This window comes from Cariama cristata, unplaced genomic scaffold (genome assembly GCF_000690535.1).
Source record: "Cariama cristata isolate BGI_N322 unplaced genomic scaffold, ASM69053v1 scaffold13645, whole genome shotgun sequence".
In the NCBI taxonomy this organism is placed as follows: Eukaryota; Metazoa; Chordata; class Aves; order Cariamiformes; family Cariamidae; genus Cariama; species Cariama cristata.
Genome location: NW_009618210.1, coordinates 1 through 24,894, shown reverse-complemented (window position 1 = coordinate 24,894; position 24,894 = coordinate 1). Strand labels below are relative to the sequence as shown.

At 35.6% G+C, this 24,894-nt stretch overlaps 1 protein-coding gene across 1 annotated transcript; it reads left to right on the top strand.

Moving 5' to 3' along the window:
- Positions 1-1,989: 1,989 nt before the first annotated feature.
- ZFC3H1 (zinc finger, C3H1-type containing) lies at positions 1,990-23,606 on the top strand (the record flags this gene model as incomplete). Its single annotated transcript, XM_009700769.1, has 22 exons — positions 1,990-2,409; positions 5,429-5,493; positions 5,749-5,947; positions 6,150-6,376; positions 8,018-8,141; positions 9,784-9,881; positions 10,855-11,058; positions 11,781-11,945; positions 12,412-12,549; positions 12,959-13,077; positions 13,419-13,565; positions 14,559-14,733; positions 14,933-15,064; positions 15,812-16,360; positions 16,444-16,553; positions 17,880-18,011; positions 19,103-19,224; positions 19,791-19,892; positions 20,259-20,375; positions 20,838-21,021; positions 22,772-22,958; positions 23,415-23,606. Coding segments are annotated over 22 exons (3,908 nt in total), but the record flags the coding sequence as incomplete, so codon positions are not given.
- Positions 23,607-24,894: the final 1,288 nt, after the last annotated feature.

Below are 24,894 nucleotides of genomic sequence, written 5' to 3'. Positions count from 1 at the left end.
ATAAATGGAGTAAATGACACAGTAGAACACTTCAGGAATTTCTTTGGGTGTTAGCTTTTAATAGGCTTTTCTCTTTTGATTCCTAGCAACTCTTAACAGGAAGCTGGTGGATAGTCATTCTGCAGAAATTCTTGCATAGAGAATTGTGGAATTTTGAGTCTGAAATACAGGACCAACGGAAACAGAAAGTCATATTTTGAATTCTGAGCTTTTTACAGTGTAGATTTTTCTTCGCTTCTAACCCCCCCAGTTTCTTCAATTGGTCTCTTTTTTTTGGTTGTAAGATGAAGTTTCTCTTGAGTTGATTGAAGAATAACTGTTGTTTTAATGTATATGTGCCTGTCTGCCTTTCATAGCACTCTGTGTAGTCTTGCATTCTGTGTGCAGAACCACATATAAAAAAACTTCTACATATATGAAACACAGAATTTCTAATTAATACTTTTGTGGGAACTCTAGCAATTGTATTGTCCTGAGCACAAAAAAGTCTCAAAATCTTTTACCCAACTCTAGATGACTCTTGAAGCTATTGAAGTATTTCAATATCAAATAATAGACTTATTTTTATAAATGATGTTACATCACTTAACTAGCTTCAGAGTTTCCTGTGACTCACAAAATCACTAATGTAGCTGTCTTTTTGGAAGTAGAAATGTGTTAGAAGTGAATTTGGCAAATATGCTCATTACATAATTTGGTGTTATACTTCACACAGCTCTTAGTATTTTCAGCATATTTTTAGATCATTTCATTGCTTTCTGGATTTTATATAGTTTATCTTTACTAGTTTCTGCTTTTTGTGCTGACGCTTAAGAAAGCATTGCATAGCAAAACATTTCCTGATATTACCAAAGTTGCTTTTGTGGGATACATACCAAGATTCTTCATACTTACGTTAGAAGTTAGCGAAACATCCAAGTTGTTGATGCAGTAGACAAATACAAAGTTATCTTCCTCTGGATTAAGTATGTCTGCATTCAGAGGACACCTATTCTAGCTTTTAGTTGTACTCCGTTTATTGTTTTAAGAGATGATGTTGTTGAAAAAGTATTTCACGTAACTGGGTGTGAGTCAGCTGTTGTCACAGCAGGGTTGATACTGAAAGTCGAATGAGTCAAAGCTCACTCGGTATCCTAAAAGATTTCCCCTCGAGCATGATTGTTTTACAGGATGGGTTTGGTTTTTCAGTGAAAAGATTTCCCCTCGAGCATGATTGTTTTACAGGATGGTTTAGCTTTTCCAGTGTCAGGTTAAGATAAGAGGAAGTGAACCTCTAATAGTGAGAACTTTTGTTCTGGATACAATTGCCTAAGAATATTTCCATTACCTGCCTTGGACAACATGTTGTCAAGAAAATCTATCCCTTGGGCATGCGTAGACAACCTTTTCTGAGTATTTAGTAATTCCCAATCCTCTTGCATTTTTTGAATGTTTCGGTTACAAGTCTTTAGCCACTTCTTATTTTATTCTGTTCAGTTGTTGATTTTTCTGTGCCTTACCTCATTTGTTGAGCTACAGTTACTGGAGTGTGTAATTGTGCTGTGGATAGACTTAGCAGTTTATGAAAGGATAAAATGAGCGAGAGTGAATTTAACCTGTCTTTTTCAGAATGTCAGATGGAGAGTCAATACTTGAGTTATGAACTCTGGAAGTCTTACTTACCCTTTGTGACAGGGAACCTTCTCAGTGTTGCAGCGGTTGTTTCTGGGAGGATGGTGTGAGCAAGAGACAAGACTTCTCAGCAATTCCTGAAATTCTTGTCATAAGTAGGATATTTTAAATTGTTGGTTTGAGAAAATGTTTATTTAACCTGTCAATATATAATAATGGATACATCTTTTTCAAGCTAGCCTTAAGGTAAAATTAAAATAAAATATATAAGAATTATCTTAAGTTCTATTTGTCATAATTGAGTCTTCACTGGTAATACCACCACTGTTTTAAGATTATACGTGCTCTTGTCTTAGTTTTCTTGACCGGTAATTTCAGCGAAAACTTTTGGAAGGTCCCCATCTAGAAAGCAGAACTACTCTTCTAAAAACGAAAACTCTGTGGAAGAAAGTTTTGAGGATCTGCTCTTGAAGTATAAGCAGATACAATTAGAGCTTGAATACATTAATAAAGATGAAAGACTGGCTTTGAGCAACAGGGAAGAAAATGAACAAGAAGATGATGATAAAACAGTGGACACTGAGGGCCAAATAACTGTAGAAAATGACAGTATTACAACAGATGCTATAAAAGAAGTATCTCCTGAGGAGAAAAATCCGGTTATAGCCTTTCAGGCATTTGAACTGAAACCTCTCAGACAAAAACTGCCTACTCCAGCTGAGAGGAGCAGATTAAAAAAAGGCAAAGAAGGAACGAAACAGTCATCACAAAAATCAGAAGTCACAGAATCCAGCCAAGGTTAGTACTCTAGTTTATAAAGTTCTTTTTGCTTGCCATTATCTATCATATTTACTAGGTGTTGGGGAAAATTTTACTTTAATTAAAATACTAATTTTAATTAATGTTAAATGTTTTAAGTTATAGATTTAATGTACTTAACTCCTGGTTTATATAATTCCTTGAATTACGTAAACATGCTCAGAAGCATGGATTTGGTTTGGTTTTGGTTTTTTTAACTTACGTGTTTTCTTAGACTAACTGATAGTTTGGCAGAAAGCATGAGGACAAGACTTGAAGGTTTTAATTGCTGTTCACAGCAGAAGTCCTTGGCTTTCACTGGAAGTTTTCCTTCTGTTTTTTCCTTGTTCTTTTTTTTGCAGAAGCAAAATGTGTTGATGGTTTTTTTTTTTAGCTGAAGAGATAACATGTAGAGACATCTTTTTTGTGCATTTCATCTTTGTTGCGTGTTTTCTTCAGTGCAACAAACCTTTATGAGATACTTTCACCAGAATTATTTTGGTCATTTTTGATATTCACCAATGGTGAAATAGAAAGGATTTGTAGAAGAGATGTAGCCAAAGGGTAGAATAAGTATCTTGTCCATGTAGTTCTGGACTGCACGCCAAAGAGCATAACTGCTCAGATGCATGAACCAGTTAGTGAGAAACGAGTTATTGTCTGGTTGACCTGTGGTAAGTCCTTGAGCTTACTTTTAAGTCTGCAGCAAAATAGGGCGGCTAGCTTAAACTTCCTATTCTAAGGCTCATCTAACTCTAATAAGTGTTTGTTGTGATTGAGGGTGTGCTTGTGGATATCACTTGTCATCTTATGTTAGCTAATTTGTCAGTGTGTGTAAACTATCAATTTGAGTGGGAAGAGACATAGTAGTAAATGGATGGATTAAGAATACAGGTGAGTAATTAGTAGGAATATGAAGAAGGGTGGGACTAGAGCGCTGAAAGTCAGAATGATTTATACGTAACTTCAGAATGAGAATTTAGAAGACAAAGCTTGTCAAGAAACTGAAAGAGAAAACTGATAATTAGTAGTCAAACCACCTCATTCTAGGTATTTTTTTCCTCCTTGTGTTTTTCCCATTAATAGGAAAAAAAAAAGGAAAAAAGTAAGTTCTGGGTTTAAGAGATATTGTAATGTAATTTTTAAGGGTAAATGTGAGGGAAAACAACAGTTCTTGACCATAGAAGAAAAACCAGTAGCCTGCAGAAAGAGAAGATAGCAAGGCAGGAGTAAAAGCTATTTAAAAAGCAGAACAGTCTCTCTCTCAAAAAAAAATCCAACTTCAAAACTTAGAAGCACTGAAGTTGAAAATACAGTTCATATGATAGTGAAAACATGCTAGAGTATGCACATTAAGAGCATCTTAATTTTTGCACACCACTCAAATGTGTGACATAAGAATGATCTGAAAGTAGAGAGGTGGTGTATATGAATGACTGTTTATGACAACGTAATACAGGCTGCCAAAGTAGAAAAACCCAGCTGATTTGAATTATTGCAGATTCATGTGTATCAAGTGAATATATACTACTTGATTGTGCATTTATTAGGAAATTGGCAAAATTTGTTTTTCCCATTATATTTATTTTAAAATGGTGTACTGGATGCTTCTTCAGACCTGTTCAAGTTGAAGAACTTGTTTTAAAACTCAGGGTAGTTTGTGTCTCTTTCTAGAATTAATTCTCTGGTTCAGCTGCTCTGACAGAGGCTTTCTGGTATTCCCTGGTTTCCCTCCCTTCTTGCCCATTAGTTTGTTCTGCCTGTGTTGTCCGCTTCTAGAGCGTTTTAGTTTCTGTAGTATGTCCCTGCATATGGCTGGCTGCATAACAGAAACTACTGTACCAGCTCAGTCTCCCTACTCTCATCCTGTGGACTGAAGGGTTAGGATCTTTGCTTAGTGTAAGAACTTCTTTGAATTTTATTTTAGAATACATATAGGTGTTAGGAATTACTTTTTCTTCTTCTTGTGTGTGTGCTTTTAAAAAACGCATGCATCTGCAAGCAGGAAGACATTCACCATTTGCTACGTAGCATTTTTGTTTAGGCATAAGGTCTTGGTATATTTTAAACAGTGCCTTTCGGAATGTGACTTTTCGTAAAATGCTGGGAAGAGTAAAAGCTTTACGGAGTGCGAACTTACTTTCTACCAATTTGAATTGTGAGAAGGAATGTCTTTTTGAAGAAAGGCTAATAAAGGAAAAGATCTCCAAGCTTCTCTCTGAATGTTTATTTCCTCCTGTGATGCATATAAACATATATATGTGTGGTTATATATAAATTATAATTTTGCTATCAATGATATTAAGTTATTAGCTATAATAATTAAATTATGTAATAGTATACAGCATTAAGTATATTATAAAACATAATATTTTAATGTGTGTATCTATATACACACGCACTATAATAATCAGGTAAATATATGGCTTTTGGGCAGTCTAACAAATCGATATGTCAACATCTTAATGTTTAGCAGGAAGGTATTGCTATTTAGTATTCATTTCCATGGGATAACTCTTGTCTGTTTTCCTTTTGTATGAAATGGAGCAAATATGTTCTCACTGCAGCTTTGGGCCTTTGTATTTAATTCTGCAAAAGACTGACCAGTTACTCAAAATAGCTGCCAGTGGAATCTGAGATGCTCAGGACAGCAGCTGAAATAAGATGGTAGATTAAAACAGATGGCAAGAAGTCTTCTCTTCCCCTTGTCTCCAAATCTGTTTTTCTCTGCTTCTTGGGGAATTACGTGTCAACCTTAAGACAGAGAATTATTAAAAACTGACAGATCTTTCCTTAGGCTTATGGCATCATGATCGTATGGATTTCATCAGACGTGCCAAGTTCATGTTAGTGTTTGTTAATGTGGACTTATACATACAACTGCTATTCTGTTTTACACTAGGTACCAATGATACTGATAAAATATGTTTGTATGGATTAAATTCTGCACGTCAGTTTAATGTAGCTCTATTTCATGAGAAACAGCTTGTTCAAAAATAAGATATTTTTCTTTCCGAAGGTACAGAAGACAAAGAACAAACATCAGTGCGAAAGCTCAGCAGTTCAGATGTTACATCTGAAAAGGTAAGAAAGTATTCCTCCATAAATGAGGCATAATTGCATTACGATACTGTGGCTTTTTCCAAAATGCAGTCCAGAAATGTTTTAGTAACAGAAACAGTCCATTCTTCAGGAATGACACTTAGCAGTACAGTAGAATTTTTAAGCTTTCTCTTGGTAAAAATTTTGGGATAGACTTGACTTTTTTAGAAAAAAAAATTTAGTTATTAAATGATGTTTCTTGACTTGTCTTATCCTTTCTTCTCTTTTCTTCTCAAGAAGCTGCTTGATGATGAGGAGGAAATGTCTGAATTGCAACTTAGACTTCTTGCACTTCAGTCTGCTAGTAAAAAATGGCAGCAAAAAGAACAACAGGTGATGAAGGAAAGCAAAGAAAAATTAACGAAAACAAAAAGTGTAACACAGAAAGTCAAAGCCAGTACAAAAGCACATTCAACAAAAAAAACTAGTGCTACAGGTAAGAAGTTTAATGTTGCTGAAATGTCTATTAATGGCATGACCTCTGAAACAGAAAAACATACCATGTTATTGAAACATTGGGCAGTGAGCCTTTGATTCTCCTAAAACCCCATACATCTACTCAAAGCTCTTTAAGAATCTAAGATTAGGGGGAACTGTTCAGGTAGAGTGGAGTTAATTGCATATCTTTTTATTTAAAGCCAAGCAAGCTTTGAGGAAACAACAGACGAAGACATCAAAAAAGATACAGCAGCAAAAGGAACAAGACAGGCGTCAGAAAGAGGAGGACCAGAGGAAACAGGAAGAGGAAGAAGAGAGACGAAAGAGAGAAGAAGAAATCAGAAAAATTAGGGACCTCTCCAATCACGAAGAGCAGTACAATCGATTTATGAAGCTAGTTGGAGGAAAGAGGAGATCAAGGAGCAGGGTAACAGATTTGTTTTATGCTGTTCAGGTGTTGTATTTGAGATACATGAGTGATTTCTGTCTTGCCCCTCCTGGTTCTACATCCCCCCTTTCGTGCCCACTCCTTAAAAAAAAAAAAAGACAAACCTCAAAGTATTTCAGTGTTTACAGTGTTTTAATCCCATGCTAGACAGGCATTCCTTTTGGGTTTTGTAAGATCAGTTCTGTAGGAGTTGTATGTTTGCAAGTCAGTGGTAAAGCATTTTCCTCCTAAAGGTATTTTGAACACTGATCGAAGAGCAGTCTGTAATTTAACACACACCAATCGACCAAACTTTCTTGGCTTTCTAATCTTAGATTGCAGTTTTGTCTCTACATTTTCAGACTCTTTGTATCTGTACAACTTCAGTGACCTGCTTCTTTCAAAATGCCACCTGAGGTTTGGTTTCCTTGCAGTATTTTTTAATTTGTCAAGGTACACAATATGCTCAGACACAAAAGATAACTAATTACTTCAGCTTCATTACAGGATGACAGAATTGTGTCAAATTTATGAAGGAGTAGAGTTACTGCAGTGGTCATCATGCTGCACTTGTAGGCTGTCTTCATTCTCTCATCTTGAGATTAGCAAAAGGTACTTGAATCGCTAATGTTCTATCTCTAAAACATTGGTACCTTACAGAAAAAATGACAGAGTTTCTTCAACATTAATCCTTTCATCATGGAAGCAGTACAGCTGCTGCAGCTAGATGCTTCAAGTGCTTGAGCTACTGAAGCTGTAAGAAGAAATGAAATTGCAACTAAGGGAATTGAGACTCCCTGTTTGAGGTCATGCTGTAAGAGTCCCATTTATAATAGTAATGATGAGTGGAAAATTGAGGCTAAGAGTGTTTAACTGTCAACAGTAGAAATTCTGAAAGCTACCAAGATGTCTACTGTATTCCTCTGAAAGATCAAATTGAGGAGTCTAAGAATTCTTACTCACCTGTTCTGCATATTTTTAGTGTTCACTGAGCGTTGAGTGGCATCCATATAGTGTTAGGCATTCTTTAAACAATCTGATTCATTAGGTGGCAGTCTCTGGGCATGTTTCAGTGTGGTATGTGGCTCCTTCTGGGACAATAAATAGAAGGATCCTCCACCTGAGACATCAGTCTTGGAACAATCTGAACATGTTTCACCTAAACACACAAGCTCTGTCATAGTGAAGGTGATGCTTGTGCAATTTTGTGTTATTTCTAACAAAATAGTTCAAGTGCTCTTAGTAATTGGCATGGCAGATTAACAGAAATAATAAAGGATTTAATTATCTTTCAGTGTTTCAGAAATATATAACCATGGCAATTTACCAGATACATAATTACCTAATAGGTATTTAAAAATTGCTTCTATGTTTCATGACACCTTCCCACCCCCACCCCATCCCTGAAGAGATCCACTTTTAAAACTACCTGCTAATTTGTCAAGTCACTACCTGCCATGGATTTGATTAAAATGTAATCTTCAGTTTGCTCTTTTTGTACAAGCTAAGTAAACTGTATTTATAAAGCAATTAGAAGACAAAATTATAAGGGCCTGTTTTTAAAACTTACTTTTAATTGGTTTGCTCTAAAAGAATAACATAAGACCGGCTAAATAAAATGCACTTTTTTGGTGTGTTTAGTCTTCAGATACAGACTTGAGATGGTCTTTGGATAAGCAGTCTACAGATAGTGCAGGAGGCATATATCAGTATGATAATTATGATGAAGTTGCTATGGATACAGATAGTGAAACTAACTCTCCAGGTAAGACTTATTTACAATTTTCTTATATGGTGCTTGGTAAAAATAGTTAAAAAGTAGGAAATGAGCTATCATTTTAGAAGGGAAGTCTTTCTTTTGAGATGTGGCAGTTATAGAACTAACGTTTTAAAGTGAGCTAGTTTTAATGCTGACTCTCTTTCTTCTCCATCTCTGCTGTAGTGGTATTTTGAAGGTTCTTGTTGCAGTACTGTAGAGTTTATTCTTTTACATTCCCAAGCAGCTGTGTAGAAAGTGAAGGCTCCAGGGTGTTGACTGAATAGACAGCAGCTTTGCATAAAAGGGCCTGGGGGTCCCAGTGGACATGAAGTGAAATGTGAGTCAGCAGCGTGGCTTTGGGTGAGAAAGGCAAACTGCAGCCTGGGTTATAGCACTGTGACTGTAATGGGTGGGTGGTTGGAGGGGGCTGTTAAACACCGACGAGACTGCATCAGTTTTCTGTTTTCACCATAGGAGGATAGTGATGTACTAGAAGGAGTCTAGCAAAGGACCTTTTTGACTAAGGGAGACTGTTTCAGGCCTGTTTTTCATGAAGTTCATTGGGGATTGGAGCACTTGATTTGTGGGAAGAGGCTGGGAGAGCTGAGTTTGTGCTGAGAAGAGAATGCTAAGGAAAGCTTTTGCTGCTGTCTTCAACTACGTGGTGGGCAGTTATAGAGAAGACAGCCGAACTCTTCTGTGGAGTGTGCAACACAAGGACAAGGAGCGACACTTAAATTGTAACAAAATAAATTCTGGTTAGGTATAAGGGAAAACTTCTGGAGAGGATGGTCAAACACTAGAATAGGGTAACCGGAAGTGTTGTGGAATCTCTATCCTCAAATATGCTTGGAACTTGACTGGACAAGGCCCTTAGCAACCTGACTTTGGGGCCAGCCCTGCTTTGAGCACCTGTGCTGAGGCATATGCCTTCCAGAGGTCTCTTCCAGCCTAAATAATCTGTTGATTTGTGAGTTTGAGGTGCATTTAAGGTATTCAGACTTCCTTGTTCTATCTCAGCATGTGGAGTGTTTGGTTTATTGGCATTCTCTTGCTTTTCATCTTTCTGTTTTTTTTCTTTTTTTCTCCTTTTTTCTCCTTTCTTATCTGTCAGCCTTCCTTATACATTAGTTTACTAAAATACTGCACCTGCTGTTTTGCACATGTAAGCTACATGAATATTCTCTTGAAGCATCTCAAGCTCTAGTTTTGTTTCAGAATTCAGTATCATTCTGTCTGATTTGTCCTAGTTTGTCTTGTATTTTTGGTAGCCAGTAATCAGGAGACTCTGCGTTGAGCTACCTAGTTTAAGAAGGTAGATTCTTGCAAATTAAATCAAATGTGAAGGCTGAATCATTCTGAATCATTACTTCAGTAGTACTGTTTGGCTGTACTTGCATTTTGTGTGTAAAATAGAAAAACAACAGGTAACCAGGTAACTACTCTTTTTATATCTATAAAAGTATATATACTTTATACTTACGTGTAAGAAATAAATGCGCTGTGCTGTGTCTGGTGTTACCTTTCAAATTGGTGCATAGTAAAAACATTTGTCTCCTGCTGCATTAAATCAACTGAAGTATAAGCATGAGTTGGTGTTTAATAATTACCTGCCAGATTTCTTAATGCTCTGTTTTTTTAATTACAGCTTCTTCTCCAGTGCAGCCTCCTTTCTTTGAGTGTCCAATAGGATATTTTCCACCTCCAGTACCACCAATCTCCTTGCCACTGCCACCTCCAATTCCAGTAAGTAACCTTGAAAGGATTATGGTTCTGAAAATGTTGGTAATTCTCATTTTGTGTCTTATTAAATTTAGATTCTGCTTTTGATGCAATTCTCTATTTGGCAATTCCCTTGTACTATCTGATAGACTTGTGGTTGCTTTTTTAAAGCTCTTTATTTCAGCTATTTTTTGTCTGATCCAATTCTTGTTTAATGCAAGTTCTCCCTGTTGAACTAAAGTTTCTTCTTCATTGTTAGAACTGTACTGTTTCATAACAGAAAGCAAAAATTGCCTGAAGTACATAAGGGAAAAATAATCAATTGGAATTGTTAGCACAGGGCAACTCTTCCTCTAGGCCATGTGTTTTCATCTTTCTGTTCTCTGACTTATTATTCTCTGACTTATTACCTAGGGGTGAAAAAACAACCAAAAACATAGCTCATTGCAGTCCTTCTTTCAAACTTTGTGCATTTTGACTGTATGCTGTCTATCTTCTCACCTAAGAGTCCACATGGAAATTGAATTAGTGGGTTTTTTCCTCACTACTTTTCTTCACTGAATGATTGTTACCCTTCTTAGTAAAGCAGTAGAAAGTTGCTGTTCCCTGCCATGACAGCTGCTGAATTTTTGTCTAAGGGAAATTCTATCTTTGTTAGCTAAGACAAATTCGTAAAACTGTTTAAGGACTGTTTTTTCAAGCAGTGTGAACCTATCTGGTCAGCTGTGTTTCTGTGGCTGGACTATCTCTGGTTCTGAATTCTTGTTTATGTTTAGTTTGTATGTTTGCACTACTTTACTATCCAAATGTAACATTGTTTCCAATATCTTCTTTGAGTAATTACTGTTTAGCAGCAGCCTTTGGCAGTGATCTGAATCCACTGCAGTTTGAATTAGTTTTAAACCATGAAGTAATTTAGGTCTCAACCTCTGTTAAATAATCATGAAGTAGTAGTAATTTTCACGTTTCAATAGACTTGTTTTCCTTTTTATCTCAGCCTGTACCATCTTTGAGCCAACTTTATGTGGAGGGTATTTCTTGTGTTTCTCTTGAGCTGCCTCCACCTCTTCCACCTCTTCCCCCTGAAGAGCCAGAACAGCCACCCAAACCTCCATTTGCTGATGAGGAAGAGGAAGAGGAGATGCTCTTAAGAGAGGAATTACTCAAATCTCTAGCCAACAAACGAGCTTTCAGATCTGAGGTACTGCACTGTTTTTTTTGAATGTAAACCTCTAGATGGCAATCTTGACCTAAATTTAACTGTGACTTGCAAAGTGAGGATTACAGGCTTTTTTTATGCTGCCTTTCTAATGACTTTTTTTAAAAAAAAAAAATTTTTTTAAACTCTCTGAATTTCCATCACCATCTGCCCCCCAAAAGAAACCAAAACAAAAGCCACCCAGAACACCCTTTGAATTGAAAATTGCAGCTTGTCTTTTATTTCTGAAGGAATGATGAAACTTCAAGATACTGAAAGTGGAGTATGTTCAGGGGAATGGGGATTTTATTTTCTGCAAAACAGTATTTATGATTTATCAGCTGTTGGAAAACAAGACACTTAACTTTCTTTCGGCCTGCTAGCAAAAGGAGTTAAAAGAGGTTAATTGTTTTGGTTTTTGTTGTGTGGGTTGTTTTTTTTTGGAGTGATAAGCAAAGTTTGTGGTTTTGAAAATTGATTGGTTTTGACCTCATTAAAAGGTTGTGAATCTTTTGCAGTTGACCTGCGAATAACTGGCATATTCTTGTGTGTGTATTTGATATTGCAGAATTGCAAGATTTGTCTAATATGTTTGGGTAGCCTGTCTAAATCACAATTCCAAATTCCAAGACATGTATGGAACAATCTCATTTATGCTGATGTCTTTTAAAATAGCTGTGTATAGTGTGTATTTTTATGATCATATTTTTGTTTTCTTTTGTTAGGAAACTTCAAGTAACAGTGGTCCACCTTCCCCTCCTGTCCCAGATAATTTGCGATCTGTGCCAAGAAGCAATCTGTCCGCTGTCAGTATTAATACTGTGTCTCAACCACGGGTACAAAATACAAAGTTTGTTAGAGTACCAAGGCCTCCACGAGCCGTGATCACAGTAAGGAAATATTGGTGCTTTCTGTTAATAAGACTATGACTGGAAGTTGTCCTCAGTTCAAGTGAACAGTAGACTTAAGGTTTTCTAGTGATTCGTAATTCTTCTTAAAAAGAATTGCTTGCAAATGACAGATGTTAGTTTTCATTACTATTGAAGTATAGGACTCAAAAGTTTGAGATTTGTATGCTGTGACCATGGAGATGTAAATATGCTGCAGCTACTTGGGAACAGATTGAAAACGTTGGAATACCTTTCATGTTATTGTATCAAGAATGGGTTCAGTATCTCTGTCTTGTAGTGGAGACGCACAAATGCTTGATGTTTTTTTCTTATAATGTGGAATTGGTGTGTGATGATAACAAAAGGAGTTAACCTCCTTTTTCTCTTCGAGTAAATATTTACTCAGTTGCATTTGTCTCTGTCACTTTTTCTTTTTGCTATAAAATGTCTTCCATTCTCCCCACAGCTTCCAAAACACAAGTCTGTTGTGGTTACGTTAAATGACTCAGATGATAGTGAGTCTGACGGAGAGCCGTCTAACTCAACTAGCAGTGTGTTTGGAGGACTAGAATCTATGATAAAAGAAGCAAGGAGAAATGTTGAGGTAAACACTATCAGCATTTAATAAGTTTATTTTGTAATGATTTTGCTTTGTATATGGAATTTAAACTTTGGAATTTGGTCAACAAAATATTGCATTATATCAGAAATGGGCAAGAGTGACTACATTACTCCTGTTTGGACCATTACATTATGATTTGGATTCCACGAGCTAGTTAAAATAATTTTCTGGTTAAGATAGCATCCTGAAGATAGAATTTGTAATATATTTTTTTCCTTTTTTTTCAATTAAAATTCAATGCTTTAATTACTAGCAAAAAAACATTGGCTTAAAAGTTCTTATTAGCCTTGAACAGCTTTAAGTTTGTGCTGAAATGCCTCTTAAAAATAGTAGTTAATAGCTGTATTTTAAACTACTGTGACTAGTATTGACATGAACCTCATTGTAACAGGCATCAAAAATCAAAGCCCCTCCAAAATCAGAAAAAGAAAATGATCCAATGAGAACTCCAGAGGCTCTGCCAGAAGATAAGAAGATAGAATACAGACTCTTAAAAGAAGAGATTGCCAGGTACAACGGAGTTTTTAATTGTTAATGTAAAAATGTATATTCTTTGTAGTCCTTTACTAGTCTATTTTTGTAACTGGAAGGAAAATCTGAGTTTGAAAACCTTGGTGTTACCTTCAGGTCTTTCCCCCACTCAATTTTTAGTAAGACAATAGGAGTCTGAAGAAAGTCATTGAATTTGAACTGACTGACAGTACTTGATTACAGTTGTGGAAAGTTTTTTTTCTTTTAACTTGAAATTTTATCCTGCTACTTTTTTTTAAGATTTTAAAACTATTGGGAGTACACATCAAAATGGATGTTGAAGCTGCTGAACATCTTTGCTTTTAACATCTCTGTTTTAGTCGTGAGAAGCAACGCTTAATTAAGTCTGATCCACTGAGGAACAATTCATCCCCTGCAAATTCTGATGGTGAAGTTGATGGAATTGGGAGAATAGCGGTAGTGACAAAACAAGTTTCAGAAGCGGAAGCAAAGCTGAAGAAAAACAGGTACATATTTCACTGTCGTAAGTCCTAGGTTGTTTGCTTAGTAGTATGAAAATAGCAAATTTTTTGAATGTGTAGCATTTAAACTACAGCAAACAATTGGTTTTCTGTTGTCTTGAACTATTCGGTCTTGAATTCTATTGATGTACAAAAGGAATTGTGTTGTAGTGCCAGTGTGGTGGTTGGTAACTTTTAAGTATGATCTGTTATACTGTTTTCAGCTGTGTTTATGTTCAGTGACTACAATATCATCTGTGCTACCTAATATCTTTAAAATATGAAAAAATGAGTGTGCTTTTCACTCCTTGGTGTTTGACAGTAGCATGTTTCAGTGGGATATGCCTGATACATAGAAATGAATGAGTGTTTCTGCAGAATAGGTATGCCTTTTCTCTTTTAGCATGCCTATTCCATGTTTCTCACCTTTCTTCCAAGTTACTATGGAAAATACAAGTGCTTTGCATCCTTCTTCTCTGCTTTTGTTGCCACTGATTATTTCTGTGTAGTCTTGTGAACCAACTAGTTTGTGATCAGACATCAAATGGAGGACATTCCTCCCCCCCTCCCTTTATTCACACCCATCTAAGTCTTTGTCATCCTTCCTTTAGCTTGTAGTCTGCTAATGTGTGTATGTGCCCTAAGGAAGAATTGGTTTTGTTACTTAACAGAAAACAGCAACGTGTGTTTTGGATGTCTTAGTGTTAAAAACAGTATTAAAGATACACCATTTACTTACCTTCCCCTATCCTCATAATTAGAATGTTTTCATCTGCTTTATTCTGACATGCTGAACTTAGGATACTGAAATCTGCTGCATGTACTACCAGTACTTATTGTCTCATGGATGTTATATGACTATCTGGAGAAACTTGGAATGCTGTTTGATAAGTGAAAAAGAGCTAGGTTCTTAAATAACTAGAGTTTCAGAGGAGCAGCAATAGCTCTGAGAAACTTCCCTTTGGAAAAAAATTTGTTACGTGGCTTTTCTACTTTTAGACTTCTGTTGATGAAGGATGAATCTGTCTTGAAACATTTGTTGCAACAAGAGGCCAAGAAGAGAGAGAATGTTCGAATTGCTGAAAATAAAATTAACAAACTGGCTGAACAACTACAAGCAACAGAGAAGATCTTGAATGCTAATAAGATGTTTCTCAAGAAGCTTCAGGAACAAGTAACTTTGATTTTGAAATGTTTCTGTTTCCTAGAGCTGGAAATCTTGAAATGGAAACCTGATCTTTGGAGGCAGTAGGCTTTCTTTGAATTAATCATTAAATAATTCCCATGTCTTTTCTGATTATGTTTTATTGCGTGGCCATATCTGAAAATTTGCATCTTACTGTATTATTTGTTTTTTTGTTTTTTTTTATCAGATTCATAAAGTTCAGCAACGAGTTACAGTAAAAAAAGCTCTGGCATTAAAATATGGTGAAGAACTTGCTCGAGCAAAAGCAGTAGCAAGTAAGGAAATTGGGAAACGAAAACTGGAGCAAGATCATCTTGCAGTAAGTCTGTTGCATGCTTTTAAAACATGCTGTACTAGAAAAGCAGTAGCAATTTTGATTAGCAAACTTAGTTCAAATGGGACTTCAGGAAAATAGGAAAATATTTCAAAAGCAGTGTAGGAATCTTCCTGTTGGTTTCCTATATTTTTGAGAATTCAATAGGAAAAGCATTAAACATTTAAAAAAGAAAACTGTTCAAAGCCTACATTTCTGTGCCAGAGGAATGTCATTAATAGATAAATAATAGGAGGAGCTATATGCCTGTGAAGGAAAGAAGGAAATACTTTACTGTCTGTAGACATCAGTGATCTTGTTCAAACTACTTTTCAAACTACCTAGCAGAGACACTGAAGAGGGAATCTGATCTTGTTTTGAAAAACAAAATATAGAAAAACAAGGCAAAAATATTTTTGTAAATTTTTCTTTTTGTCATCCCTGTGTTTCCCCCCGCCCCCCAACACCACTGTGTGTACTTGTTTTGTAGCTCACCTTTTAAATGTGGCCAGAACTTCTGTTGAAGCCCTGTATATGACATAGGGTAATTCTTATCAAAAAACCTGCAAACCTGCCAGTTGAGTTGTGGCAAACTCTTTTGTGGTTTTCCTGCTGTTTGTTGAAATTTTCTGGCAAGAGTTTAAACTATGTTTTTTATAAACTTTGATTTAAATATCTTGCCCATGTTTCATTTACCTCCTGTCAATAGATTACTAAATGTGAAAATGAAATAAAGGGATTTTTTCTTTTCAGCCAAGCAAAATGTTGAAATTGGAGAACTCCCCTGCATCAAGTCCAAAAAAGCATTCGGCAGAATTGATTGCACTAGAGAAAAAAAGACTACAGCAACTGGAGTATGAATATGCTCTAAAGATTCAGAAATTGAAAGAGGCCCGCGCACTTCAAACCAAGGAACAATCAAATATTGCACCTCATGCAGAAGAGGAATCTGAATTTGCATTACCTCAGCCATCACTTCATGATCTTACACAGGATAAATTGTCCTTGGACAGTGAGGAAAACTACTTTGATGATGAAGTTCTGTCTAATTCAAACCGAGAACGAAGGAGATCTTTCAGAGAATCCAATTCTTTCACTAAACCAAATCTTAAACACATGGACACTCCAAAACAAGAAACTATAAACAAACTTTCTAAAAAGGCATCAGAGGAGCCTGAGCTGTTCCTTGGGTTGAATATTGATGAACTGAAAAAACTTTATGCTAAAGCTGACAGCTTGAAAGAGCTGCTAGTGAAAAGTACTGCCTTTATAGTACCTAAGGAAGATCTGTTGTGTGGTCAGGTAAATGTTTTAAAACTAAATATGAAGCCTGTCTTTATTAGGTGGTATTGCAATTGCTGTATATCTGTTTATCTATTTCCTAGGAAATTTCAGTGGACATGGATTTTGTTACATCGCAAAATAAACAAACTGAAGTGAAACCATTTCCATTTGGACCATATCATAGTCCTCTTCTAGTATTTAAATCCTACAGGTATGAAGACTGTAGCAGCTCTTTGACTTTTGTGTATATGTGTTCTTGTTCAAGTATTCTTCACTGCTGTCCTTTGATACTCAGGCATGTGCAGAAAGATGAGTTTCAGTGAGAAACTTGACTATACTGAAACAATTTTGTCTAGGGAACCTAATGATTTTAGTTACTTTGTGTTGTATACAAGAGTCCCTTGCTTTTGTGCAGTATGCTACTTTAACTTTGTATTGCATACTGTTCCCTGCAACTGGATTGTTGTTTGGTATTAGCTAAATTAAAAAATAATAGTTAAGCATTTGAAAACAGGATTTTTATATCCAATATGAAGCAATCTAAAATCCAGGAAAAAATTAACAAGCAGATTTCAATTATGCAGTCTTTAAACTTGGCTAGGATTTACATTGTCTAAGTTGAGATTGAGCCAATCACCTATTTTTGGATTCCTGCTCAGTGGAAAGAGGCATGACCACAGTGATTCATCTTATCTTAAAGTAGGCACCTGCAAGTGTAGTCAAGCTGACATATCTGTATCTTGACTAGAGAGAACTTTGTTCCTACACATTAAATTCCACAGTTTTGTTTTCTAAAATTTAAACCGGAGCAATTGAATCCTACCATGTGCTTCAGGAGCAGTTGAATCTACCATGGTAGATTCAGGTTTTTTTATTTCTATACTCTTAAGTAGCAAAAGATGGAGGATGCTATCTTTACAGGAGTATTCATTTTAACTTCTTGTAGGTTATGACTTCAATTCCTTAAGGAGCTAGAAATCCCAAAATTGTTGAAATTTGGGAAAATTGACATAGTCAAACTTTAGCTAAAGATTTAAAACCAGCATTAGTCCGCTCAACTCACGCTGGTTTTTGTTTGTTTACACATTCTAAAATCTGATGTGAATTTTTCACTGTTTTTTCAGGTTAATCTTCAATAGTTCTCTTTATACTACTATTTGACACTGATCTTCTGACTAGAGCATGAGTGAAGTTTTTCTAGAACTAAACTGAAAATTGATTTCAGTAGTTGGCTTTCCTTGTTGGGTCGTTATCTCACTTCCTGTTTTTATGTGAATGAAGTTCTGCACCTAAAGGAGAAGAGAATGCTAGAACAAAATCTGTTTAGATTGAGAAGTACAGTTTTGTTCCCTTCCTCTCACACCATATTCACCTTCACTTAACTCGTAGGTCATCAATGCTTTTAGTTAGTAGTAGGGTTTTGGAAATAATGAGATATAATACAGAGAAAGTGATTATTTTTTTTAAATGTTTTGTGTAGTAAAACTGATGTCTTACCTTGTACACTTTGTCACAATAATTCACTGTTTCATTTTAGGTTTAGTCCATATTTTCGAACCAAGGAAAAACTGTACCTCAGTTCAGTAACTTATAGCAATATGATTGAGCCAAAACAGTGTTTCTGCCGTTTTGATTTAACAGGCACATGTAATGATGATGACTGTCAGTGGTGAGTTCTTTTTAATTCTGTTTGTTTGTTTGAACTAAACCTCTATTCTAGATGTCCAACTCAAAGACCAAAATAGGCATGTTTTTCATTTCTTCAAAAGATCTGGATTTATGATATATGCACAAGTTCTAGAAAAGAAAGTTTTTTAATACCCTGTTGCAGATACTTGGTTGGCAGGAAAAAAAGCTTCTTAACCTAAGCCATGAAGAAAAGGAGGCTCTTTAGATGTAAATTTAGAAAAACAATATGGACTATTAGAGAATATTTCACCTTTTGGTTGCTTTGTAATTCATACAGGACTCCTCTTGCTTATAGTTTCAGCATGACTTCAAACCTTCATGGAACCTCAGGTAGTGATTAATACTGTTAAGGACACTAGAGAGGTACCATGCTGCTAACCGAAATAAAGCATATACCAACTATTATGATTATGTCAAAAAAAAAAAATACATTACTATTGTAGTAGTTGAATTCTAGTTTTCTGGGAGAACACTGGCTATGTTTATTTCCTTGAAGCCTGGTGTTAAATTATATTACAAATAGTTTGTTACAGTATATTTAAGAAGCTGGTACAAGAGCAAACGGATATGAATTGAGCAGGAATAAACTCAATTTGGAAACTTCTAACCTACTGGAAAAATATAATGAGTGGACTTCAGCTCTTTTTTTTTTTGCCCTTTTTGGTGGCAAACAGCTTTTTGGATCAGCTTTTAGCCGTTACTATCAAGCCATAGTTTGAATCTTTTAAATACAAAGTGATGATGTCTCATTCTTATAAATACCTTGTTTGAACTGGAAAGTTCTAAGTATGTGTTTTTGTGTTAGTGCGAAACAAGTGTGTGTAGGTTTATTTTGAAGAATAAGGCTGTAGTAAAATACTGAAGGCTAGGATTAAGTTACTGATGCAGGCTTAAGTTTAGAGAAAACCTAGACATATTTAACGGAAACTTCAAAGCAGGCTATAGTGTTTTCTATGGGTATTATTTTCTTTAGTACGTGCTCGGGTCAGGCATAAAGCCAACTTTCTAGTTACAAGCCTTATTAAACTGTTGCTGTGATAAATATATTAATTGTTTATTTGTTTGTTTTAGGCAGCACATGAAAGATTGCACTCTTAGCCGAAAGCAGCTGTTTCAGGATATTCTGTCTTACAATTTGGAACTGATTGGTTGTTCAGAAAAAAGCACTGATGAGGAAATCAGCACTGCCACAGGTTTTTAAGTCTTTTTGTTCACTTTTGTATACAAAGATTCATACCTGAAGGGAAATGGTGTACATTAAAAGCTCTGGGTGCAGGGACTTTGATGTAAAGCAATATATAAGATACAACTATGTGAAAAAATAGGTTTCTGTAGTTGTCCAATTCAGTTCTTTGTAGTGGGTAGTTACCTTGGTATCTTTACAGGAAGAAAAAATCATTGATCTGTGGAACACTTCACTCAAACAACAACAAAAAAATTAGTATTCCTAGAATTCAAGGGATTGGGGAGCAGTGGGCATGGAATCTTTCCCTCTCCCCTTCCTCACTTCTTTTTGTAACTACTGGACTGATCTGTTTCAACAGAGCTGGAATTTTACAACAGTGCTGTTGCCATCTAGGCAAGTTGCTGAACAGAACTTTTTCAGTTTTTCATTTCTTTGTTCTAGTATGTTAAATTACCATACCTCTTGAAGCAGTCATATTTCATGAATTCAGCATAGGTTGTGCTAAATTGCTGTTAAGTTAGCTATCCATTTTAATTTATGTGTTTACCTAAGGTACAAGTATTCTTGTTTCAGAAAAATACGTTGAAAAACTTTTTGGTATAAACAGAGACCGTATGTCAGTGGATCAGATGGCTGTTCTTCTGGCCAGCAATGTCAATGAGAGTAAAAGTCACAGTAAGTATCTTGGTAGATTAAATACAATATAAACTTTTAAAATTATGTAAGTACTTTGACTTTGTAAACCAATAATAATTTTTTTTTTGTTGCTTAGTTTGTTTATCTCGGTATTATAAGTTCTGCTTATGGTAAATTAAAGGCAGCAGAGTTTGTTTTAAGGCAGTAACATAGTAGTTTTGGAGTCCAGTTTGGAAAAGTGACTTACGCACTTGAGCACAATAGATTTTTAATAAGGGGTGTTGAAACTTATACACTTGTGTTGTACTCACAGAGTATTTTCATCTAAGATCTTTATTAGCAAAGATGTTTTAATCTTGGAATACAGTAAAGAAAAAGAATACCTACTACTCTGCTTGTTTACAGCACCTCCTTTTACAACGTGGAAAGATAAAAGGAAATGGAGACCAAAGTACTGGAGAAAACCTCTATTAGATAGTAGCAGTAGTGAAGAGGAACAGTTCATTGGACCTATTAAATACGGTAATCTATGGATTATGGAACTATTACAGCATTTGAGATTTGGAAGCTTGCTAGAACGTCACTAACCCGGTGGTGTTTCACATGTGACTTACGTGAGTGGGAGCTTTAGGATTTGTTAGCAAATCCTGTAAAAAGGATTTTTAGACTCAGAATTGAGATAAATTTTTCTTTGTCAGATATGTCTGTTTCCTAATGCTGCCTAATGAACTACCTTAATTGGTGTCTGTTGATCAAAGCATCCTTTTACTCCTATTTATTTTTTGCCTTTGCATTTGAAATATAACCAATTTTCTACAGACTACACAGGTCTAAGTTTTAGAGGATGTTGAAATAACCATATTTTGCTCTGGTCAATGGCTATACTTGAAATATATAAGTGCCACCTGCTGTGTGAGTTCTAATCTTACAGGTCACTTCTGTTTTGAAGAGAAACTTTTTAAAAAAAATTCTTTTTATTTGCAGCCCATCCCACAGAACATAAAAAAAGAGTTCCAGCTCTTGATGCTGTGGTGACTCCAGACGATGTCCGATACTTTACAAGTGAGACTGATGACATTTCTAACTTGGAGGCAAGTGTCCAAGAAAATCCCTGCGATGTACAGCTTTGGATTAAACTTGCATACAAATACTTGAATCAAAATGAAGGGTAAGTCTGCTACATTTTAGGCTTTTATTTTGTGCTTTACCCATGCTGCTGTGATCAAGTTTCCTTTCTGATGTTGAAGAACTTGCTTTAATAATGCCACACATAATTTATTACTTAAAAGCAGGTTAAAAAACTAGATTAGTTTTCTTACTGTATGCAGTATAGTATATGAGTAACAAATTACACTGATGGTTTATCTTTAGGTAGGTTTTGATTTATAATGGAAGTTGATGGGAAGTAGTGTGGGAGAAATGATTGTGTTTGAAAAGTGCACAACCTAATGTGTTCCTAAGATTACAGTGGAATGTTGTACTTCCAGTGATAAAGTAGTGGACCAATATGCTCAAATCAGTTTCTCCTCTACAGAGTGAATGGCTGGAATAATATTTGAAATTACTTTCATCAGAAAACTTTCTTTTAAGAACAGTTCTGCTATATGGTTTTATCCCTGTAGAAATGGTCCAGTTGAGCACTCAGTTTCTTATTTTGTAATTTTTTTAAACTTTCAGATTTTTTTAGTTCCTTTAAGTTAATCTGCAGGGAACCATGTTTTTATTGGCAATCAGATGATTTCAGTAGGAATTCTGTCATGATGGTTTCATTCTAGAGATTGGCTTCGATTTTAATAGTGAGGTACTAGCTTAAGCAGGTGCAGCAGGGAGGAAGGGGAATGGAGAAGAGCAGTTCTTTTAAAAAAGCCTTGTGTAAACTGTGGATAAGTTTGCAGATCAATTTAGCTGTATTAATCACTGACTGAACACTAGAAGGGATAGAACTGGAAAGGCCAGTACTCGAAGAAAATACTACCAGCAAGTGGCAGGGTGAGAAGATTACACTTTCTAAATATAAGCTTACTTGGAAAAAGACCAAGAAAGAAGGGATAGAACCTAATGGAAGAAAATGCATCCTTTTCTTAAAACAGTTCCCACTCCTGCCTCAGTGCTCTGAAGAAACTCAGTGGTTTAGTAGGTTGCAGTTGGGAAGACCTCAGACTTATACACGATTAACTGTGTTAGTTTTATTTTGGGATGTGTTTTTCCTGTCATAAATGTCTATGCAAAGTAATTTCTAAAGATATTTTCAGAGTAAATGTGACCTCAGAAGCTTTTTGTGGTTTTATGGAAGTTTGTTTATGAATTAAAGCTCAGCTTTGTGGTTTGCAATATGGTCAGTTATTTGAGCTAATCTTGTATTAATTTGCTGGTATCATCTCATGATAGTTATCTCAAAAAGTAAAATCTCCTTTTTTGATGGTTTAGAGGCAGAGAAAACCTGCATGACATGCATAGAAACCTGAAATAGGCTTATATTTGACTGTAGAAAGTAAATGTGTGACAAATATTCTTATTTTAAAAACTTACTTTACTAAGCCTTTGAAATTTCTACTTAAAATTTTAAGTCTGTGTGATGTAAATGCCTTTATGTGATTGCAGCTTGAGACTTCTGCTTACAGATGAATGTTACCCATTTTCAATTACATTGGGCTCTTACCTGAATTGGCACTCTTTTCCTAGAAAACTTATTTTTCTATGCAGTATGATAATTGCATCTCATAATAACCTTTGAAGGATGAAAACTTACTGAAACTTAGACATTTTCATAGTAAACGACAGCACATTTAAAAAAAAAAAGATAGCTATGTATCATTTCCATTCTAATTATAAGCATCCATTTTCATATTTGATATTGTGTAAGTCATACTACTAATACAATTGATGTGAGTGCTTTTTTAATGTTTTGATATTTACAGCTCATCATCTGAGTGTTTAGACTCTACTTTAAATGTTTTGGCTCGAGCCCTAGAGAACAACAAAGAAAATCCTGAAATTTGGTGTCATTACCTCAGACTCTTCTCAAAAAGGGGAACCAAGGAGGAAATACAGGAAATGTGTGAAACAGCAGTGGAATATGCTCCCTCTTATCAAATCTGGTGGACAGTAAGTGGGGAAAAAAAAAGTATGTGTGAAACATTTGTGGTTCATGTAAGTGTTCATTTTCTACTGTAGAAAACCGGTACATATGACAGGGAAAGTGTGAAACGAAAAACACTATAGCCTTTTTGAAAACTTAAAAGTTGCTTAGAAGTTGGAAGCGATTCAAAGTTCTCTTTGCAGGATATTTTTAGAAATCATCACTTTTGATCAGGTAATAAAAGTTATTTAAAATCTAGGTGCTACATTTCTTTTTTGTTACTTAGGCTTGCAAAATTTAACTGACTATTTGAGCTTTAAACAGTATTTTTTGAGGTTTAATGTGAAAATTTGGTGTGAGGGAGGGAAATACAGTTCATAAGGTGGTGAAAGACATCTGAAGTTTGACTCACGTGATTTTTAAACTTTAAACTAGAAGCTTTACTAGTAGTAGTGTTATTAATATGAATTATTTCTCTCTAGTTTTTGAATTTGGAGAATTCCTTTGATGGAAAAGACTATGTATGTGGGAGGATGCTACAGTTCCTAATGGAAGTGACAGGGGGAGAAGAAAATCCAAATCTCGTGTCCTTTCAGCTGCTGGAGACTCTCCTGTACAGAGTTCACTTAAGCCTGTTTACAGGAAGACGTCAGAATGCTCTTGTTCTGCTGCAGGTAACTTCCAGGTTACCACACCAGGAATTCTCTTCGTACCTTCACCATTCTAATGCCTGTGACTCTGATAGTGTCAACTTTAGAAGAACTGTTCTTTCCTTTATTTGCTGAAAGAATTCTCCTAGAGACTTCTGTTTTGAGATATGATCATGTTGTAAAACTTGGATGCACCTTTGCGGTTTTTGTTACCTATTTTGCTTTGCTTGTGTAGCTAATAGCCTAGACCACTACGTCTCAAAATAATTCCCAGGGAATTGCTTTCCTTCTTGATTTCTGGTAAGCTGTAGAACACTTTTCTGCAGTGAACGGCCTGTGAGTAATGTATTGCCCCAGGTACTCAAGTGTTTATTGCTACAGAAATTATCAAACCAGTAGTTCTTGAGAAAGAACATAGTATGATGTTATCGAACAGTATCACCCTGCTCCAAAATCTGGAGACTGTTAAATGAGACTTTATTGATCCCATGAAATCCAAAGTCATGGAGTTATCTCGGGCTTTTGTGACTGTAGGAAGAACTTATGTCACTATTACTGTTCTGTAGACAATAGAAGTAGTGGATGATGGTAATTAATCGAATTACTAAAAGGAGGCGCTGCTGTGGGTTTGCTCACAGGTGTTTTCATTTAAGTTTAAATAGAAGAGTGTAATGCTGCATTCACTTCCGATGATGGTAATTAATCGAATTACTAAAAGGAGGCGCTGCTGTGGGTTTGCTCACAGGTGTTTTCATTCCTACCAACGGGTGGCACCTGATGCTTGCGACACCCTAGAACATTTTTCTCAGTTGTGTGGTTTAAGGCTGTAATGTTTTTTTCCTAGCTCCAGTTTAAATAGAAGAGTGTAATGCTGCGTTCACTTCCTCCAAAAGCTATTGTAAACACAGCAGTACTGATAAATGTAAATTGAGTCAAACTCTGAATGTTTGACTGAATGAACAAAAAGAACAGAGGGAGGAAAAAAAGAAAAAATCAGTTTGTGTCAAATTGACATGGAAATCCAGTGTATATGGGAGAAAAACATTGATTGATTTCCCTTACCTTTCTCCAAAGCATCATCACAAAACCAAACACTGTTTGTTGTTTTATCTTAATCTAAAATATGTCATTGAAAAGAATGTCTTGGGGAGAAATTATTTAACCGTATTTAAGAGAAGATAATTTCTAAGTAAATGCTACTTTGGACTAAGTAGCCATGTGTCTCTTGGAAAACTTGAAAGCAAATTTTCTGAAGTAAATGCTTTGAAAGGTAAGTGAAATGTTTTGAAACTTCAGTTTTAGCCTATTACAG